The 18,917-nt window shown below is 54.1% G+C and overlaps 10 protein-coding genes across 10 annotated transcripts; 6 read left to right on the top strand and 4 right to left on the bottom strand.

The window, feature by feature from the left end:
• Nucleotides 1-532: 532 nt before the first annotated feature.
• ISF_07493 (dynactin Arp1 p62 subunit) lies at nt 533-2,237 on the top strand (the record flags this gene model as incomplete). Its single annotated transcript, XM_018851096.1, has 4 exons — nt 533-549; nt 604-681; nt 881-1,190; nt 1,887-2,237. The coding sequence occupies 4 exons, from the start codon at nt 533-535 to the stop codon at nt 2,235-2,237; spliced, it is 756 nt and encodes a 251-aa protein (XP_018701692.1).
• Nucleotides 2,238-2,464: 227 nt separating this feature from the next.
• Nucleotides 2,465-3,434, bottom strand: ISF_07492 (40S ribosomal protein S7; the record flags this gene model as incomplete). The annotated part of the gene is made up of 3 exons (XM_018851095.1): nt 2,465-2,828; nt 2,902-2,984; nt 3,273-3,434. The coding sequence occupies 3 exons, from the start codon at nt 3,432-3,434 to the stop codon at nt 2,465-2,467; spliced, it is 609 nt and encodes a 202-aa protein (XP_018701691.1).
• Nucleotides 3,435-4,283: 849 nt separating this feature from the next.
• Nucleotides 4,284-5,176, top strand: ISF_07491 (twinfilin-1; the record flags this gene model as incomplete). The annotated part of the gene is made up of 2 exons (XM_018851094.1): nt 4,284-4,492; nt 4,540-5,176. The coding sequence occupies 2 exons, from the start codon at nt 4,284-4,286 to the stop codon at nt 5,174-5,176; spliced, it is 846 nt and encodes a 281-aa protein (XP_018701690.1).
• A 476-nt stretch (nt 5,177-5,652) lies between these two features.
• Nucleotides 5,653-6,772, top strand: ISF_07490 (twinfilin-1; the record flags this gene model as incomplete). Its single annotated transcript, XM_018851093.1, has 3 exons — nt 5,653-5,671; nt 5,723-6,297; nt 6,371-6,772. The coding sequence occupies 3 exons, from the start codon at nt 5,653-5,655 to the stop codon at nt 6,770-6,772; spliced, it is 996 nt and encodes a 331-aa protein (XP_018701689.1).
• A 460-nt stretch (nt 6,773-7,232) lies between these two features.
• ISF_07489 (succinate/fumarate mitochondrial transporter) lies at nt 7,233-8,504 on the bottom strand (the record flags this gene model as incomplete). The annotated part of the gene is made up of 3 exons (XM_018851092.1): nt 7,233-8,098; nt 8,316-8,363; nt 8,444-8,504. The coding sequence occupies 3 exons, from the start codon at nt 8,502-8,504 to the stop codon at nt 7,233-7,235; spliced, it is 975 nt and encodes a 324-aa protein (XP_018701688.1).
• A 2,579-nt stretch (nt 8,505-11,083) lies between these two features.
• Nucleotides 11,084-13,231, bottom strand: ISF_07488 (sulfur controller-2; the record flags this gene model as incomplete). Its single annotated transcript, XM_018851091.1, has 2 exons — nt 11,084-12,730; nt 12,788-13,231. 2 exons carry the CDS (start codon nt 13,229-13,231, stop codon nt 11,084-11,086), a joined length of 2,091 nt encoding a protein of 696 aa, XP_018701687.1.
• A 1,238-nt stretch (nt 13,232-14,469) lies between these two features.
• ISF_07487 (Stress-responsive protein Ish1) lies at nt 14,470-14,911 on the bottom strand (the record flags this gene model as incomplete). Its single annotated transcript, XM_018851090.1, has 4 exons — nt 14,470-14,553; nt 14,615-14,742; nt 14,798-14,810; nt 14,876-14,911. 4 exons carry the CDS (start codon nt 14,909-14,911, stop codon nt 14,470-14,472), a joined length of 261 nt encoding a protein of 86 aa, XP_018701686.1.
• Nucleotides 14,912-15,643: 732 nt separating this feature from the next.
• ISF_07486 (hypothetical protein) lies at nt 15,644-15,997 on the top strand (the record flags this gene model as incomplete). The annotated part of the gene is made up of 1 exon (XM_018851089.1): nt 15,644-15,997. The coding sequence occupies one exon, from the start codon at nt 15,644-15,646 to the stop codon at nt 15,995-15,997; it is 354 nt and encodes a 117-aa protein (XP_018701685.1).
• A 694-nt stretch (nt 15,998-16,691) lies between these two features.
• ISF_07485 (hypothetical protein) lies at nt 16,692-17,036 on the top strand (the record flags this gene model as incomplete). The annotated part of the gene is made up of 1 exon (XM_018851088.1): nt 16,692-17,036. One exon carries the CDS (start codon nt 16,692-16,694, stop codon nt 17,034-17,036), a length of 345 nt encoding a protein of 114 aa, XP_018701684.1.
• Nucleotides 17,037-17,596: 560 nt separating this feature from the next.
• On the top strand, nt 17,597-18,577 carry ISF_07484 (Metallophosphoesterase domain protein; the record flags this gene model as incomplete). Its single annotated transcript, XM_018851087.1, has 1 exon — nt 17,597-18,577. One exon carries the CDS (start codon nt 17,597-17,599, stop codon nt 18,575-18,577), a length of 981 nt encoding a protein of 326 aa, XP_018701683.1.
• Nucleotides 18,578-18,917: the final 340 nt, after the last annotated feature.

The following is an 18,917-nucleotide window of genomic DNA, read 5'->3' as shown; positions in this document are numbered from 1 at the left end:
GTTCGACGCCAGAAACGATGCCCGACACGACCGCGGCCTTGTCCAAGGAAGGAATGTGGATGAGAGTCCCACGACCTAAATCGCTGTCTATTTTGGTCGTGATTCACGGATGTTAGGTTATACTACTGCCGCATACACCGATACACCGCATATCCGACTTACAGAACTTGCGGTGACAAGCATTTCCCGTATGGCTGTCGAGGCTTGTCAGCCTCAGAGCACGCCAGCACGGCGGTGCACCCGTATCTCGTCCACTCGGAAGAATTTAATTGCACAACGGCCATCGGCGACTAGAATAGGGTGAGCAATGGGTAACATGAATGTTTCCATTTATCTTAATTGAGAGATGTGTTTTTTGGAGTGTAGGAAGACGTGTTTGCAGAAGTCGGCAGCTGGCCGAGAGCTCACCGAGCTCAACAGGGCAAACAGGGTGGGGCCTGCCTCCAGTCACGTCTCCCCTGGGGTCGCGGGTGCATCAACTACGTGGATCGTCTTTGGATTCTGCGGCATTCGGTTGGTCTGAGGCTCTAGAATGGCGACAACGACGCCGTATACATACATTCAGTGCTCATGCTCCGATCAACCTCCAGCTGATGCTGGCAGGGGCTCGCCGACCAGTTCCTCTTCCGACGAGGACGAGCGCACATTCGACCCCCGAGCTCCACGATCCAGCTACAGCTTGTATCCCCTCGAATACCTGCTATATTGCGAAGACTGTCAACAAATACGGTGCCCTCGCTGTGTGACAGAGGAAACTGTCACATATTTCTGCCCAAATTGCCTTTTCGAGGTTCCTAGCAGCAATCTCCGAAGTGAGGGCAACAGGTACATTTCCACCACTGCTTTGCCTTGCCTCAATATGCTAACCAGTGCTTGATAGATGCACACGAAGCTGCTATCAGTGCCCAAACTGCATCGGTCCTGTGCAAGTTGTTGCTGTTCCAGATGCTGCCGAGACAAAGCTACTCGGGCCTGACGGCGCGTCCAGCACAAGCACGGGGCCGTTTGCGCTCATCTGTCAATACTGCAACTGGTCCTCCCGCGAAATCGGTATAGAATTCGATCGCCACAGTGGCATACACTCTCAATTGTCTCGGGTTAACAATGGCGGCGAGCAAAAGATTACCGCCAAGGAAGTCAAAGAGCGTCGCAAAGAGACACACGACGACACCCCGCTCCCCGATGACCATGTAGATGCCGATTTGCAATTTGCAAATTTGAAGTCATTCTATCAGTCGCAGCTGGCAGATGTAGGAGCTGCGCTGGGCGGTATGTTGGCACATGATAGTGGCTTTTCCTCTCCAGCCGCGTTGTCACGGATCATGTCGTTGTATACCGGTCGCGGAGGGCAAAAGTCGCAGCAGGGCGTGCCGTACGTTATGCGGGAAGCTTTGAATACTGATGAAGGCCTCAAGCTAGCACAACTGAATGACTCCCCGTCTGTTAAAAAGCTCACCAGTGGTGGCTGGGACTGCACTGCTGGCACGGAGCAAAAAGAGAACCAGCTGGAAGGCGTCCGGTTCCAAGACGAGCTACGACCAATTCCATATTTGCTTCGTACCAAACGCTCGAAGCGCTGTCCTGCCTGCAGACATATTCTTTCGAAACCAGAGAGCAAAGTCACGTCAACCAGGTATAAAATCCGACTCGTCGCAAAATCATACATTCCAACAATCACGATTCGACCCTTCCAACCAAACGCCAACCCGATTCCCGTCACCTATCGCCCTGGACTGTCAGAGGAGGGCCCGTTAAAGCCTCTAAGGCCCTGTCAGTATATCATCACGTTTAAAAACCCGCTCTTTGAGAGCATTAAAGTGTCACTGGCCACCCCGAATTTCACGCCAGGCAGGTTTTCAAGCACAGTCACTATAATCTGCCCACAGTTCGAAGTTGATGCCAACACTGATATGTGGGATGATGCACTCAAGGATGATGGCAGGGACCGCAGCGACGGCTCCAACCAGGTCGAAGTGGGCAAAGTTTGGGAACGAGGCCGCAACTGGGTAAGCATAATACTAGAGGTGGTCCCGGCCTCTTTGTCCAGCGACCCCGACAAGTTGCCGCTCAAAGAGGGCGAAGACATTCTGGAAATACCCATGTTCGTGAGAATGGAGTGGGAATCTGATGGTCAAAACGACATGGGCACCCCACTGGGCAAGGAACGGGATGCGCGGGAGAAGCGAGAACTGGCCTACTGGTGCGTACTAGGGGTGGGAAAAATTGCACAGGAGTAAATGGAGGAAACGTGTTACATTTCTAGATACCCGAGAAGTCACATTGGTAGTGGGAGGATAGGATCGATTGAATGATAAAAAATCATGTAGCATAAATCATTATGACAGCTACTTTTCGCAAGACGCCAAGCCCTTTTGACCAACCATCAATGCTAAATGGCACATCTCAACCCAACCCGTTATCATGCCCGTCTCATTTAACCTTTTTATTCGAGGCGATTGACTGCTTAGTACTCAGCGGCGGCCTGGGGGAACTCAAAGCTGACGTTGCGGCCAGTGAGGCGGCGGTAAACCTCGGCGTAGGTGTCGACGCGGTAGTCGACGCCAGCGCGCTCCTTCTCGTCAAGGATGACCTTGAGGAGCTTGCTGCCGTCCTCCTTGGTGCGGACACGCTTGCCGACAATCTCGACAGGGTAGCAGAGATCGGCCAGGATGGCGTCGTGGACGGCGGTCAGGGTGCGGGAGCGGGGACGCTTCTGCTTCTGGGTGTTGCGGGAGCGGGCGGAGCGCTTGGGGCGGGGGAGGATGCGGCGCGAGGCGAGGATCAGGACGTGGCGGTCAGAGAACTTCTTCTCGAGCTCACGGGTCAGACTGTTGCGGGGAAGTGTTAGAAAAGACGTGCTCGGCTGTGCTGCCTGTGGCGCTCGTGGTTTGAAATACGTACCGCTGCTGGACGCGGTGGAAGCCCTGCAGGGAAGGGACGGGGACAAAGATGACAACAGCCTTCTTGCCGTGGCCGACCTCGATCTAGAAACAGACCACAAGTCAGCATGCGAGCTCCAGGACGCAATGCCTTGGACCGCTTCCCGTCCTGTTCCGCGAAGCCAATTCGACTGCCGGTGGCGCTGCGCGCAAAGTCCCCTTCACGAAAGCCACGACCAAGAAATTTCCATCGTCTCGGAAAAAATCAATGTTCAGGTTCGCTCGTGGAAGTACGCTCGTCGCTACCATCGCATCGTCTTTGGGGAACAGGATTTTCGAAAAGTCTGTGTAGCCGGTCTGTGTAGCATTCCGGTTTCTTCAAGTTTATCTCACCTCGCGAGCAGAGACAATCTGCAGAGGGCGGAGGGCAGCCTTGAGGTCGGCAGTGTTGCTCTCGAGGTCGTAAAGAGCCTGAGCAATGGCCTGCTCGAGCTCAGAGGGGTTCTGCCTCGAGGGGCTGTTGGCGGCGATCTTGTTCTGGGCCTGGGCGCTCATCTTGACGGATTTGATGCTCAACGGATTGCGATGATGGAGAGTCGGGACAAATTCCTGAGTACAAGTTTCGCACAATTGGGCGGTGGCTCTGTAAATTGGGGCTCGCTTGCCCTGATAGATTTGTGGGCCGCATATTTTTTTCGCTAGGCAAGTGTGTGGAATCACGTGAAGTACGCGATGTCTTGGTCCGCTAGCCCCAATTGAGGATTGCCTTTTTAGGATGTGGGGGGGCGGGCTGCGACCGAGTTGTTTTGCAACGTCCAAAGGAGTGCTCGAGCGCATGATTGGTGAACTATTTAGAAGTACTTTGATGTATTTCAAAATCGATGCACTTTGAACTTAGCTGACTCAGTGTTGAGAATTTTCTGTAGTCAAGCGGGTGCGTTGTGAGCAAGTAAGGGTCGAGATGCTTGGATGTGGCTCCGTTTGCAAGCTTCAGCAAGTACACGCAGGCCGGCTTCCGTGTAAGTCGAGGATTATCCAAGAATTTCGAAATAAGATCAAGTGGCAGAGAATTAGCGTCTATCTGCGACATCTCAGAATCTTAAGTGAACATGAAATCTGACGAAAATTTGTCGTATTTGCTGTAGCTGTGCTGTTTGGAGGCAAGAACAGCTTGCCAGCTGGTAAGGTTGGCCGTTCGTTCGGCTGCCAGCTGGCAAGGCAAGTGCCCGTTCAGCAGCCATGTAATCAGCCTCCGCCGACATTTCTGCTCCTGTTCTCTTCTTTTTCCTACACACCCAGAGATACCTAATCCTGATTCTACATCTCATCCGGAACGGGTTCGTCGTGCTCCCAACATTTTGGTCCATTAATCACCCCTACTGCCGCTCCGTTCATACGCTCACTATGGCCGCTATCACCATTCTTGTCATTTCTTGGGTCCTCGGGGCGTTTGCTCAGAGTCCTCACAGTATTCCTGGATTCCACTACATCGGCTGCTCTTCCATCGACGTTACATGCTTTGGAGAGCCCGTTTCCTTTCCTGATGGCTGTGTTACTCCGGAAGCTTGTCAAAAGGCTTGTGAGGGTTTCCAGATGGCTGCCCTTTTAAACGAGTAAGTTTGCATCCTTTAGCTCCATTCATTTTATCTAACATTATTAGGGAATGCCGGTGCGGAAACGACAATGCTGCCATCACTCCTCAGGACGAAAGCATGTGTGATCACAACTGCGAGAATAACCCTCTTCTCGGCTGCTGCGGCAACTCGTGCCCGCAAGAGAACCCTGGCGTTGCAAACGTCTATGGAAAAGAGCCAGCTCTTGAGCAGTATACCGCGGCCTCCAGTCCAAGGACAGCGGAAGCATCTTCGTCAGTTTCAACAGCTGCTCCTGTCCCTGTCAGCTCGCAGCTTGTTACTCCAGCCGGAGCAGCACCGGAGCCGCAGAGCCAATCTACTGCCCTGCCTGTTTCGCAGTCTACCGCTGCTCAATCCTCGGAGCCTTGCTCGACGTCCCAGCCACCGCAGTATCAAACCGCGCAAGGTCAGGCGCCAGAGCCGCAGGCATACGAGACATCGATTGCAGATGCTGCCCAAGCCAGCGCATCGGATTCTGCAACATCAGCACCAGCTATTCCACAATACGAGACTACTATGGTAACCAAAGCAGCACCCACCAACAAGCCTTATGGAGAGTCACCCATCCCTTCCCAGGTGCCAGGGTCCGACTCTGCTCCTGTCTGCCTACCTTCCTTCTCTTCCATTGGAGGTCTCGCCCTTATCGCGGTTATGATAATGTGATTGTTGGGAGTGTGTTCATTCATTTATTGGGGCCGAGTTTAGCTACGTCATATTTCCATTCGTTTGTTTAGGTCCCATTTTTGGCAGGAATTAGCTTACGACGCAAATTATTCGCAGTTACCCATGGTGGTTGTAATGCTGGAGGAATATCTTACACAGATTCTTAGTTACTTGATTGCACTTATATCAGGACCATCAATCCTACACATGTCAATACATGTGATTAATACAGAAGTTTAATTTTCGCTCAAAGCTTGCAGCCATTTCTTCTCCCCCGTTTTCGCCGTTGGATCGCCGACTTTCTGAAGGTCATAACAAAACTTGCAAGTCTAGGGTAGCGAGGGAGAGGCAGAGGCTCTGCGAAGCGGGGCACGGTGACGCTGGAACCCCGCCGCGTAACCGTGGGCAGCTCACAAGCTGACAAGAACAAGCAAACTTGGGAGGCAGAGTAAATCAGGGCATTGAGGTTTTGCAAAATGCAGTCAGGGATTGCTGGTACGTGAACAGCTTGTGAGGACAAGACCATCGCTCCCTAACCCGATACAGCTTCGAAGGAGCTCCACGAGCAGTTTAGCTCGCTGTTGTCATCTTCGTCCACCTTTGCTCTTCTGGTTGGCATCGAAAAAGAGTCACTGGTGCCGCTTGCTAGCATAGCTTCGACATCTTCGTTCTCGGGCGACTTGAAATCGCTACATTCACACATCAAGCCCAATGTCGCACTCTATGCCATTATCCGACGATATGACGCGGCGCCGAAGCTCGCGGCCATCTCCTACGTGCCAGACGCCGCCCCGGTGCGGCAGAAGATGCTGTTCGCTTCGACGCGACTTACGCTGAACCGCGAGCTGGGCCTCGAGCACTTTCGCGAGAGTCTCTTCTTCACGACGCCGGAAGAGTTTACTGAAGCGGGGTTTAAGAAGGCGGACGCGCACGCGCAGCTCGAGGCACCCCTGACGGAGGAGGAGCGCACGCTGGGGGAGGTCAAGCGCGCAGAGCAGGAGGCTGGTGCGGGGACTGGGACTCGTGAAATTCATCTGAGCAAGAGCCTGGCGATGCCTGTTTCCGAGGAGGCCATTGCTGCCCTGAAGGACATGCAGGGCAGCCGCGTTGTGACTATGCTGGTAAGTTAGAGGCGGCGGATGTCGCTCATGTTGCCGGAGCGAAGAAAAGAAAACGCAATGCTAACAGGAATAGAAAATCAACCCATCCACTGAAGCTGTCGAACTGGTACCCGAATCACCCCGACCCAGCACGATCGCCGAGCTGTCGCAGGCCATCTCGAGCACCGAGCCGCGCTTCACGTTCTACCGGTACACGCACACGCACGACGGGGCGGAGCAGAGCCCCCTGTTGTTCCTGTACACGTGCCCGACGTCGATGGGCGGCGCCAAGTCCTCCATCAAGAACCGCATGATGTACCCCCTGATGAAGCGGGCGGTGCTGGCGGTGGCGGAGCAGGAGGCGGGCCTGACGGTGGACAAGAGGTTTGAGGTGGAGGAGACGAGCGAAGTGACGGAGCAGCTGGTGCTGGGGGACCTGCACCCGAAGCCGGCGGCGAGGCAGGGGTTCAGCCGGCCGAAGCGACCTGGCCGGTGAGACAACAGGGACGAGGGCGGATGATGCCGAAAGCACCCCGCTAGCATATTAGAAGTACACGAAATGATTGCATAGGTTTGAAGTTTTTTTATTCTATCTGTTTTTAAATATCCAAGAAATTCGACAAAAGATGAAAGGAAAGACATGACGAGATGCCAGTTTCCAGTTTCTGGTGCCCCCAGCCAATGTCGGCATGCCAACAAATAAAGCAACCAAATGATGCCTCTAAACCGAACAATAAAGAATTCAAAGAAAAAGCATGTCCTATACTATCCAACGGCTGTATAGTCGCTGTATAGTCCAAAGAGCAACCACAGACCTTCGTCGACAGGGTATATAACTAAGAGTTTATATTCCGATGTAGCGCGAGTGTGTTTTGTGTGTGTGTGTGTGCGTCGAGGGTATTTGCGAGTCGTGTGACATCCGAATCCCAGCATCTTTGCCCCTCCCAGCACTCTCTTTACTCCTCAAACGTGCCGCCGACAAAGGCGAGGTTGCTCTTCTCGAGTTTGTCCCTCAGATACTCGTACACGGTGAAGGTGACGGCCTGACCCGGGGCGACGCGCATGATGCGGGGCGTGATGCCCTTGTAGAACGCGTGGAAGCCCTCCTGCTTGAACATGTCGGCTGCGATCTGGGTGATTCGGACCCAGGCGCTGACGCCCGGCTGGGCGGGTGCCTTCTGCAGCCTCGTCTTGATGGTGTCGATGGGGGCGTTGCTGAGCGGGCCCATGGCGCCGGACACGAGGCCGATGAGCGTCGTCTGCCAGCTGGGCAGGGTGCCGGTGCCCTGGCACTCGGGCTGCCAGTCGATGAGCCAGCGCTTGAAGTAGGAGTAGGCGGTGAAGTTGACGGCCTGGTTGGTGCCCTGGCGGAGCGCGGTCAGCGAGACGCCGCGGTAGAGCGCGCCGAATCCCTCCTCGCGGACGACGGTGTAGAGGGCGTGGGCGGCGTTGCGGTACTTGGGCACGTCGAGCGGGTCGGCCATGGAGTGGCTCTGCGCCTGCAGGCGGATCTTGATGACCTCCATGGGGGTGACGACGGCGACGGCCTCGGTGACGCCGGCGGCGAGGCCGGCGAGGAAGACGCCCCGGCCGGAGACGGTGCCGGTGGTAGGGTCCCCGAGCAGCTGCTTGTACCACTCGAAGGAGGTGAAGCGAATCGCCATTTTGGGCACGATGCCGGTCAGCACGGCGCCGAGACCCTTGTACAGCGCGAGGGGCGTCTCCTTCTGGACGATCTCGATGCCGGTGCGCACGAAGCCGCGGCGGGGGGCGCCGGGGGCGCGGGCGCGGCGGGAGAGCTGCATCCGGACCTTGATGGTGTCTGAGGAGGCATGTTAGTGATTTTTGTCGGTGATTCTTTTTTTGTTCTTCAATATTTATTTCTCCCTCGCGACAGGGATGCCAATTGGGCCTTTTTCCTCAAGAGCATGTCACTGCCTGTCGCATGACCGTTGTGCCGCGGTCCCCGCGATCGGGTGTGTGGGGAAAAATGCCCGCCGAGCTTCTCTCTGCGCCTGGAATTCCAGCAACAAACTTACCGAGGGGATGGCACACGAGGGCCTCCATCATGCCGGCAGAGCCACCAGCTGGGAGAAATGTTAGCCAATTGACTGGATTCGATTTTTTTTTCAGCTTGCGACAGCATTGGAAAGGCGCAGTAATGTACCAATCAGGTTGACAGCCGCCGTGGGCGGCTTCCTCTTGCCGTCGGCGGCTTGGCTCGGCATTGCTGTGGAAGTGGAGGGGAGAGAGCTGGCGGATGTGTCGAGGGCGAAGGAGAGAGAAAGGACTGGCGCAAGGCTCGGTATCGTCGATGCGACGATTTGTAGCAAGTAGAAAAAGACGCGACTTTTTTCTTGGTCTGTTGCGACGAGGGAAGAAATGACGCTGGCCGGGCCGAGGGATCGGTTCGGAAGAGAGGAAGGGCGAGTAGAACAACAAGTAGGCAGGCAAGGAAACAAAACAGCAGCCAACACGGTTCTCTTGTCAACAAACCAGGAGAGCGGAGAGGTTCAAGGACGGCGACAAGATGACAATGTTCAACAGACAAGAAGAGAAGGAGAAGAAGGAAAGAGTTGCAACAGCCGGCTTCGACGAGAAAAGGTACGGTACAGTCACCGGCTCTCCGATATTAGCCTGGCTTTGACCTTTTTTGGAGCACATGCAGCCCGACTACGCATCACTCACACAGACAAGCAAGGCCTTGCCCCAAACTATCCCTACTTTTAGCATATGATTCTGGGTCCCTCACTCCTCCCCCGCCGCCCAGGCAAACTAAACTTATGGCGTAAGGGAGGGGAGTGAGGGGAGAAAAACCCCGGCCTTTTTGGCCTTTGCTGGTGATTTCTCTTGAGCCGCATTGGCTGGAGCGCGCGCGCGCCCTCCTTTGTTTGCGAGATGGTCTTGTTACTTTCCGGGCGCTACCGGGTCGGACCAAAGGGCATTGCATGTTCGGCTGGAGGAGCGACGCCTTCTGAACTTCCTCGTTTTCCGAGCGCTTTTTTTTTTCTTTTTTGGCAGAGGAAGAAGAGCCAGTAGAATTTCTCACGTCCACTTCTCAGTCAGATGAACCAATGCACCGGGCATCATCTATGTACATCACCTCACCCTCTCCACAGTTTGCTGAGGGCTTACTACAACGGCGTCTCATAGCTAGGCCTGCCAAGAGAATGGCCTTTAAAATGTTAAGAAAGGCGCCTAATTGTGTTAGCTTAAATAAGTGGCGAGATGTTTTTTTTTTTTTTAAACCGCCTTTTCTTGTCTGGCTGTAAGGCGGTGCCTGAGCATCCCTGCCTGCCTGTATGCTTATTTACGGTGGCAGTCCTGTCGACTTTTTCCCGCACGCTTTATGACCATTACCAAATGATATCGTCGGCTCCCCTCGACGTTGGGTAACAGATGGACATTGAAGCAAGGGCACCCGCAACAGTACACGATGAAATTGGTCACCAACTACCTGGCGCATACAGTACTTCATCCTCTAAGCCGAGCTAGCGGGTCCTTTTCCAGGAGACCATCAGGTTTGGCCTCATTTCCTGCCGACGCTGTCCATAATAAGAATAACAAGGCAGCAAACACAAGTAGCTAAAGTAATTACCAGCGCAAGACGAACCCCCGAGCCGTTCCGATGCCACTTGTATTGGCGCCGCCATCTCACCCAAAAGACCGTTTCACCCGCGGAAGAGCCCAAGAAAAAGCTGGGGAACGCACTTTGCCGAGGTATCTCAGCTGCTTTTTGTCCTTTCGCAGGTTGAGATCCTCCAAAGGTCACTTCCTCCCGAGATTCGATCTTTACCCGCTTTATCCCATCAATAACCTCGGGAAGCGCAAAACATTAAAAACCAAAAGCGTCGACTTGTTGCGCGAACCGTCATCGGTATGGGGCCGACCTTGTCTGGGGGTGTTGTTACTGCGCGCCCTGGAAAACTCCGGTTCAAGCAGCGGAGCTCCGACCGGACTCCGGGGCGCTATCGCCGCCTCCAAGGACGGAAATGCGCCCGCATTGCATCGCATCGCATTGGCCGGCATTGCATTCCTTCTTTTCTGTAACACCCAGCACGGAGGCTGATCGGGACCAATGGCCCCCCGAGTTCGCATTGCACAATGCAAGCACGCATCTATTTGACAACCTGAAGAGAGCCACCACGGCCAAATCACTGCAGCCCTGCGCCACCATTTCTTGACGGAACGAGATCGTAGCGGAACGAGGGTCCGGTTCGTCTTAACGGTGCCAAAAGTTGATTCTACATTCCCATATCCAAGCTCACCAGGCTTTCCAACGTGTTCGGCGCGCGATCCAGCCGGGACACGCGACCCCAAACGCCACAGTCATTGCTGGGCCACTAAAAATGGCCAACACAGGCACCATTGAGATTCACATGTGACAGAGCACCACAATCTTCTACCAAGAAGTGAGTTCATTCATATCTTGTTGGCCTGGGCCATAATTCAAAGCAAATCTATCCCTTATCCCATCCCGTTCCACCGCACACTTCTCCGAGACTCGGGCCGTTCGCATTTCCCCATCTGCGACCCCTTTATCCCCAAATGCACATGGCCCCAACAATGACTGTCGATATCTTCTCTAGTGTTTTTGCCCTTGCCTGTCATGTCGAGAAAAATCATCCTTCTCAAACAACATTGGCCTTCTTTTTTTGGTTTGGGCCTTGTACAGGACAACAAAGGGTATCCGGTATATAATTCAGTGGCCATGCCGTTCCTACGCCAAATGCAAAAAAAAGAAAAAAACTCCCCAAAATCAACATATAAAAATCACAAACATTGCCAGTCATAACGTCGACATAGTTCACGAGGGTGTTCCCCGTTCCTCTGTCGCCTCGCCCTCAAAGCTGTAAAGGCGCACCTCGCCGTCTTCACTTCCGCTCGCCATCCGGCAGTCACTAAGGCCGACACACTGCACCGGCCCGGCGTGACCTGTGAAGCTTCGCTCGCACTTTCCTGAGCGAGGCTCCCAAATCTTCGTCATCGAATCGTTGGCGCCGGTCACGACGCGCAACGTGTCGCCCACCAGGCCCCAAATGCCCTCGACGTGGCCGAACATGCTGCGGATGCATTTGCCCGTCGCAATGTCCCACAGACGCACAGTGTTGTCGAGGCCGCCCGTCAACATGTACCGCGGCGGCAGCGGTCGCGAGTCTGACGCGAATCCGGGGCCAAAGACGGAACGATCAACCTGGGCCGACGGCGTCGGCGTCACGCTCCGGCTGCTCCGCACAGACGCGGTATCGTTGTCATCCTGGTTGGGAACCTCATCGGGCTCGAAGTCGGGGGGCATGAGAAGAACTTGCTGAACTTGCCCGACATGACCCAGATAGGTCTTGATACACTGCTTCGTATCCAAGTCCCACAACTTGACAGACAAGTCGTCAGACGCCGAAAATACAGTTCGAGAGGCAGTGTCGAGTCTGACATGGTTGACCCAGTCAGTGTGGCCGCGTAGATAAAACGTTTGCTTTGTGTCAAAACACAGGATCTTGATCGTCTTGTCAATCGATCCCGACGCCAGCGTGCCCTTGTCAAAATGTACCGACAGGACACCCTCGGTGTGACACTGAAGCGTATTCAGACACTCCCCAGTCTGCCAGTTCCAAATCTTGATCGTCTTGTCGAAGCTGCCGCTGATGAGCTTGCTGTCATCAAATTGCAAAGTTCGCACGGGACCTGTGTGGCCGCGCAACGTACGTAGCTCCTCGCCCGTCTCAATGTTCCAAATCTTGATCGTAGTGTCGTACGAGCCGGTAGCTAGGATGTTTTGATCAAACTGTAGGCACGTAACGCCGTTCGAGTGGCCCTTGAAAGTCTTGATGGTGCAGCGGCCGGTCTTCCAGTTGAATCCAACCTTGAAGCGGTCGCGATAAACGTCCTTCCACGGACGGAACTTGCGCTCCGTTTCTAGACAAGTCGACGGGCCCGCGCCATCGAGACGTTGGCGCTTTGATGAGGAGGCGTCGTCTTCTAGAGGGCGCTTGTTGGATCCGTTGACCTCGTCGGCAGTGGTGGTCGATTCGCTTTCCCTGCCATGCGCCGTGTGCTGGTGGCGGCTCCATGCCTTGAGTTTCTTCTTTTCCATCAGAGGCAGGCCCCAGCCACATTTGGTGCACTTTCTATCGATATGCTGCTCGCACATGCGGTGCCAGACCACATCGTCGTCTGCAAGGTTCTGCCAGCGACGGCTGACCTGGGCAGCCTTACACAGAGACACTGTGTCAAGGTGGCAGAGAATCGTGTACGACAGCTCCGTCGGGAGGGCTGTCAGAAAGTCGATCTTCAACTGCTCTTGTACTTCGCGGGAGACGGTCGAGAGTTGTGGGAAGCAGCATTGTGTAATGATGCCCTGGAGCATAAGCTCTCGGTGCTTGGCGGGCGCGGCCGAGAAGAGCGACCAAACGTGCGTGATTGCTTCTTGATCGGCGGCGGAGAGACTGTTTAGATCCTACAGATTTATCAGCACGACTTAATGGAGTTGACTGGTTGCGGGCTGCATGCATACCCTTTGAATCATGCCCATTTTCGTTTCATCTGCTGTCCGCCGACACTTGGAGTCGGGACGATGTCGGTAGCAATATCGAGTGTTGGCATCTCTTGGAACGGCGACTGGCGGTGTGTGGGAAGATTCATCTTGGAAGTCTTTGCCAACAGGTGCATAAAGGCCCGGGATGTGCTCTTTGAGAAACGGACTGACGGTCTTACCGACCAGCGCCGAAGGCATCTTCTTGAGCCGGGAGTGGTCCTCCTCCGCAGGTCGTCTTCGATCACAGTTGTCTCGAGAAGGGTGGGATTTGTGTTGAGTGTGAGGAGAGGTCGCAGAGGCGGGTTGTTGGTGGTAACCTCGGGTGGCTACATTGTTGTCTGGGCCAGAGGACGCCAGTAGGGCAGCGTCGGCGTCGGTTGCTTGTGTCATTTCCAAGGGGATGCGGTGAGGCAGGGCCGCCATGTCCTTTAAGAATGGCGTAGCTGCAGGGCAGGGCCAGTCATCGGCTGCTGCGGGCGCTGAGGCGGGCAGAGGGTGGAATGGCGTGCTCTGCGTCTCGGTCGCGCAGGCAAAGGGCGGGTGGTCAGGGTTGCGGCGTGTCAGCGCCGGATGGCGTCAACGGCTTGGGGAACCTAACAATGCTGCAAACGGCTTGACTCGTAATCACTATTCGTAAGGCTTCTGGAATGAAATGACAGGGGCGTCTGATCAAGGTTGAAACAAGTCTTGAGAGCCCGATCGAACCGACGCTCTGTGTCGCAATGAAGGACAGAGTTTTGGATGGAGAGCACGCGAGAGCAGGGGCGAGTTTGCTGCGAGACAAGGGCAGGGGAGATTCCGAGAGACAATGTTGAAGAATCGGGCGGTGCGGCGCGCAATATACGAGGATCGTGGTATGGACAGGGAGGCGAAACAGGAACGGGGGATCTTGCGTGATTGATGGCTTTCCGAGTCTGCCGTCTAGCTTGTCAAGATTGGAGTTGAGTGCTCTGGGGCGAAAATGGCGTTATCAGTCTGGCTCGACCCAGTGGCTGCCATGCTCCGCCCCGACTGGCCGACAAGATACTAACAGCCGGCGCCGGCTTGTACACACAAAGTTGTTAGTGTGGCCTCCGACAGCCGCCCCGCGATATTACTAAGGAGGCCAAGGGACTTGCTATTCCCAAAGTCGCTAGAATTTTCCGGCTGCCGGTGCCGACCCTGCATTTTCAATCAACTATGAGTCTATCAGGGCCCTCTTAATACAAGGCGTTATGGGTATAGGTAGTAGTTACTAGCCGCACTCTAATCCAGTATCAACAAGGCAACTCGGTTCCTCGGTGCGCGGGGTGCCCATCAAGATAGGGGACGCACTTGAGCAAAAGTCATTATCCATTACTACCATGTGGCAGTGATGACTATGACGAGACCTGCAACCAAATGGAAAGGTTGGTTACCTACGAGTCAAGAGCTTTGCGCTGACTGAAGGTTATATCTGCCGTCTGATTACACCCCATCGACTCGAATTTATCCGATAACTCTTCAATGGGGACATTCCCATTTTTACTCTCATCTGGCTGCCTTGAAACAACTCCAGGCTTCTTTCATCCGTTGTTGGAAGGTGCGGCCTAATAAGCAGCTGTGTGCTTGGAAAAGCGAAACCACCTGCGCGTAATAAGCGTTGTACAGATATCCAGACGCAGGCACAATGCTCGCCACGGCTACTTGCGGGGCACTCTAAGATTTGCCTGGACCCGAGCAAGCAACTCCTCGCGCGTATCGCTTGACTTGGGGAAGAGGCTGCGCTGCATTCATTGTCAGCATCTCTGAGCGTTACGGACGGGACGGAACAGGGGCGCAACTGACTGCTTCTAGCCATCTCCGCATCTCTTCCCTCGTCCATGTCTCCGGGTCGCCCTTGGGATCCTCGTCAGGGGGAAACAAGTCGCCAGCGAGCATCCACGCTGTAGCAGCAACCACAACGCCTCCGAAGGCTACACAGCAAGTCAGGTGGGTGGGTGAGTGCGACAGCCCGTTGTCGGGACTTACCAAGGACCATGTTCTACGAGGGTTAGCTTCCAGCTTTCCAAGGGCGGGACATGGCGCGCAGCACAAGGGCCAATTTACCTTTGATTTGAGGGTGTTATCTAGCAGAGTGGGCATTGTGATGGTGATGTATCAAAGGTGGATGGGAGAGGCGGGTTGATGACATAGGTAACTATGTATGCAGGTAAGAACAGATGAAGCTTGATTAGTTAGTACTCTGTAGGTAGGACACGTAAGTGCTCCGTGGCCACATGTCTGTTGTACCTGGAGGCCACAGTATGGGTGACGCGCGCCCTGCATTATTAAAAGAGAGGTAGAAGAACAATAAAAAATATTGGCGCATGCATCTCCCGTCGGTTGCCCTTTCACACCTTTTCTTTGACAGCATGTATTCTCCAAAAATTCTTTGATAGCATTTATTGTCCAAGAATCCTTTGACTGCATTTATTGTCAAAGACGGTTCACCTTGGGGCTACTATAGGTAGTGATAGCGCTTGTTTTACAACGTGATAACTACCGGCAACATAGAAAGCAAAATCTCGCACTGGCCATCATGATCCCGTACTTTCATTCAAGCTCAATGAAGCGCAGCCCGTCACTTTTGCAGGGCTCGTATGCAGCTTCTATTGCTACCGACGCTCCACGTCGACAACGCTCTAAATATACGACAAACCCAAACTCCTTTTGACGTTTGGACGAATACCTGGTAACAAGGGCACCAATCGCCCGAAGATTTGATCCTTCTGTCTCAACATTTCTTTTCATACTTAGCCTTGCCTTTTTATACCATCCTCAACCATGAAACTATCGGATCACAAACAGTTGCTGCACGCCAAAAAGTAGCCCGCCATGGAACAGCCCTCCATGGAGCAGAGGGACACCTCTAACAAGTGTACCGACATGGGCTATCTGCGGCCTGTCCAGCAACACTTGGACAAGGAAGAAAACGAAAAGAAGGAGCAAATATTGGAAGAGGTGCCGGATTGGGCGGCTGCTGTCGCACCCCCGAAGAAACCGATCCCCATGCCACAGAATGGTTCGTGGGTGAAGGGGTTCGAGGATGAAGGGGTTCGAGGACGAAGGGGTTCGAGGATGAAGGGGTTCGAGGATGAAGGGGCCGATGAATACTTCCGGAAATTGAACATCTTGGTAATGACCCGCGCAGTAAATTCAACAATTCCTACTTCGTCCCGAGATTGGTGAGTGTGGCTTAGTGTCTACAAAGCAGGGCCTCGATGGAGTTTTCTGCTTCACAGTCAATCTCCATGTACCGATACTTTGCAACAATCATTCTCACTTGTTTTCTCACTCGTTTTCTCATTTCTTTACACTCTAGCCAAGCAACTCAACATAGCTTGGCATCCAGATAGCTGAAAAATACAAAATACACAACGCAATGTTCCCCATGCCACCAAGTTCCGACCCGACCGTTTCAAGACAGCCAAGAAAAATGACCCTCCAGATCAACGGCTTAAATCAAGGCGCTGCCTCCATACTTTCGGTTGTAGGCTGCATTCACCTCTGCTCGAAGGGACTGGGTTATCTCCTTCGTTTTGTAGTATGCAGCCCAATCAAGCACGGTCGATGTTTCGACTGGCCGATTTTCGTGGCTGCGGATGTACGCGTGAATTGTAACTCACGGCGCCATCAAGATCATACGGCCGAGGCGTCCCGACTAGCAACCAGTGGTTTTTGGCAGAAAAGGCGTATGACCATGGGGCGGCATAGACTGTGGTGCCTCAAACACCTTGACATTCTGTGCAAGGGCCTCCAAGGTCGCCGAGTGGTGAAGCGGCCGTTGCAAGTCCTCCTCTGTCTCCGTGTTCAGCCATTGTGGTCCAAGGTTGCGGCAGTGAACGTGTGCATAATAGATTACCTCGCTTAGGAGGACGCGATCATGGTTGTCAGCGCAGGTGCCAAAAAAGTCAACTTCGTGGGTCTGGGCTCTGGACCGGAGGTGCAGAGTGTTGACAGCGCCACCGACGGCCACGATAGTGACGTTCCCGTCGCTTTGAGCAATCCGATTCGCAACATGATCCAGCGCGGCGATCAAAGTCCTTCGGTCCATGTACTTGAAACATCTCAGCGTGTTCATCGGCTTTCCGTGTTGGTCCTCGCGAGGCAATGGCACAGGGATCAACCAAGCTTGGGTGGCCCAGAGATGACTTTGCAGGACTGCCCTGCCATCGATGGTTGCGGAACCTTTCGTGGGCTGAGAATGACGGTTACCCATGTTTACTGATGGGAAGCAACGGAAAGACTTGGAGTAACAGCGAGAATTTGATAGGGGGAATGAAGGGGGCAGTAGGGCAGTATGGAGGGTGTCTGTGTTGTAGTTCAACAAGGCGGGATCCTTTGCTCCGCCTCCTCTCGTTTTCCCTAACGAAGGCGGATGTAAGAAAATATTCTTAGTAGCTGATCGCACCGGGGAGTTGCGCCATGACGTTGCATGGAGTGGTTGCCTATCGGCATAGGTCACCTCGCAGGCCAGCAAGTGGCCCGAGGCAGGCCGGCCAGACCATGACGTTTGTTTCAGAACTCATATTCGGTCATATTTTGAAGTTTTTGTCATCACTGAGCTGTCTAAACCGACCCGTATCACGTTGACAGAGTGTTTCATGAAAGCTCCCAACTTCCCTTTGCAACGGCATGTTACAGTCCGCCCCGAGTATGGTTGGTGCGCCGGTTGCCCAAGAACGAGACAAAGACGGGCGGCTGTATATTATCTTCCATCTACATGTGAATTGAGAGAGATAACTCAGACCTTTCATTACCAGCAACGAACTAGAAGCATACGCGAGAATGGCCGATACCGCCAAAACCCAGTCGCAGAAGACTCGTCAGCAGTGCTGGGCCGAGCGCCTGATCGAGAGCCATCGTGCCAATACTCATCTGCCACCCGAAAAGCCAAAAGAGTTCCCTATACGCGTCGTTTGCATCTCCGACACGCGCGGCACGTGCGACAGGTATCCAGAGGTTCCGGATGGCGATCTCTTGATCCATGCTGGCAATTTGACAGAGCTCGGATCGTTCGAAGCCATACAGGAGGAAATACACTGGCTGGATGAATTGCCGCACAAATACAAAGTCGTGGTCGCCGGAAACCTTGATCGTTTTCTCGACGATGAGTATCTGAAGGATCATCCCGACCCCAAATACCGCCACGCGAAGACAAAGGCCGACATGGACTGGAGCAAAGTCTATTATCTCGAAGACGGCAAGCCAATTACCCTCCGCTTTTCCAAGCCTGGGCTCGGCCACGACAGCAAGGACCAACAGGGTTCCAGCAGAACACTCAGAATCTTTGGCAGCCCTTGGACGCCAAACCGCGGAGGGAAATTCGCGTTTCAGTACGACCCAAGCGACGCGGAGTTCTTGAAGACCAAGTTCAGCTCGGTTGAAGCAGGCCAGGTAGACATCGTCGTCACCCACGGCCCTCCGAAGTACCACCAGGACGGAACCGGCGACGACCACGCGGGCTGTCCGCACCTGGCCGCGGAGATTGGACGCGTCCGGCCGCGGCTGCACGTGTTCGGGCACATACCCACCGGCTACGGCTGCGAGAGAATCCTGTACGATAAGCCGCAGAGCGAGTTCGAGAAGATGAAGGCGGCGGGGTCGGCTGAATGGCGAGACGTTCTGCGCTTGGCCAAGTCTGCCGTGAAGCCCAGTGTCGCTTCCCTCCTTGGTCTGTCGCGAGGCGACGATACGTTCTTTGTTAATGCAGCAGTCAGTGATGGTCCCAAAAGTGACCTGCGCGAACCCATCGTTGTCGAGTTGTGAGAATGCAGCAGAAGAGGCACTGGCACCCTCGCCCGATTCGACATCTGAGTCGCCAACAGTGCACTGCTGTTTTCCCCCTTCATTTCCCCTTCATTTCCCCTTCATTCTTCTTATTTTCTTCTTCTACTTTCTTTCCTTCTTCTCTGTTTCCGTTCTACTTTGCACAGGTTCCTGTTCTCAGCCTGATTCCCAGCCTGCTTGCTGCTAAGGTGGCATCGTAGCCGGATTGCAATCGATGGTGTCGGGTGTGCCCGTATTCGGTCTATTATTACTTTATTAGTTGCTCGTCAAATAGATTCTTTTGCAGCCTAGGAATGGCATAAGGCTGAGTCGCTCAGCT

This window comes from Cordyceps fumosorosea, assembly GCF_001636725.1.
Source record: "Cordyceps fumosorosea ARSEF 2679 chromosome Unknown scaffold_22, whole genome shotgun sequence".
Classification (NCBI taxonomy): Eukaryota; Fungi; Ascomycota; class Sordariomycetes; order Hypocreales; family Cordycipitaceae; genus Cordyceps; species Cordyceps fumosorosea.
The sequence above is the reverse complement of the archived record's forward strand: the minus strand, read 5'-3'. Positions and strand labels throughout refer to the sequence as shown.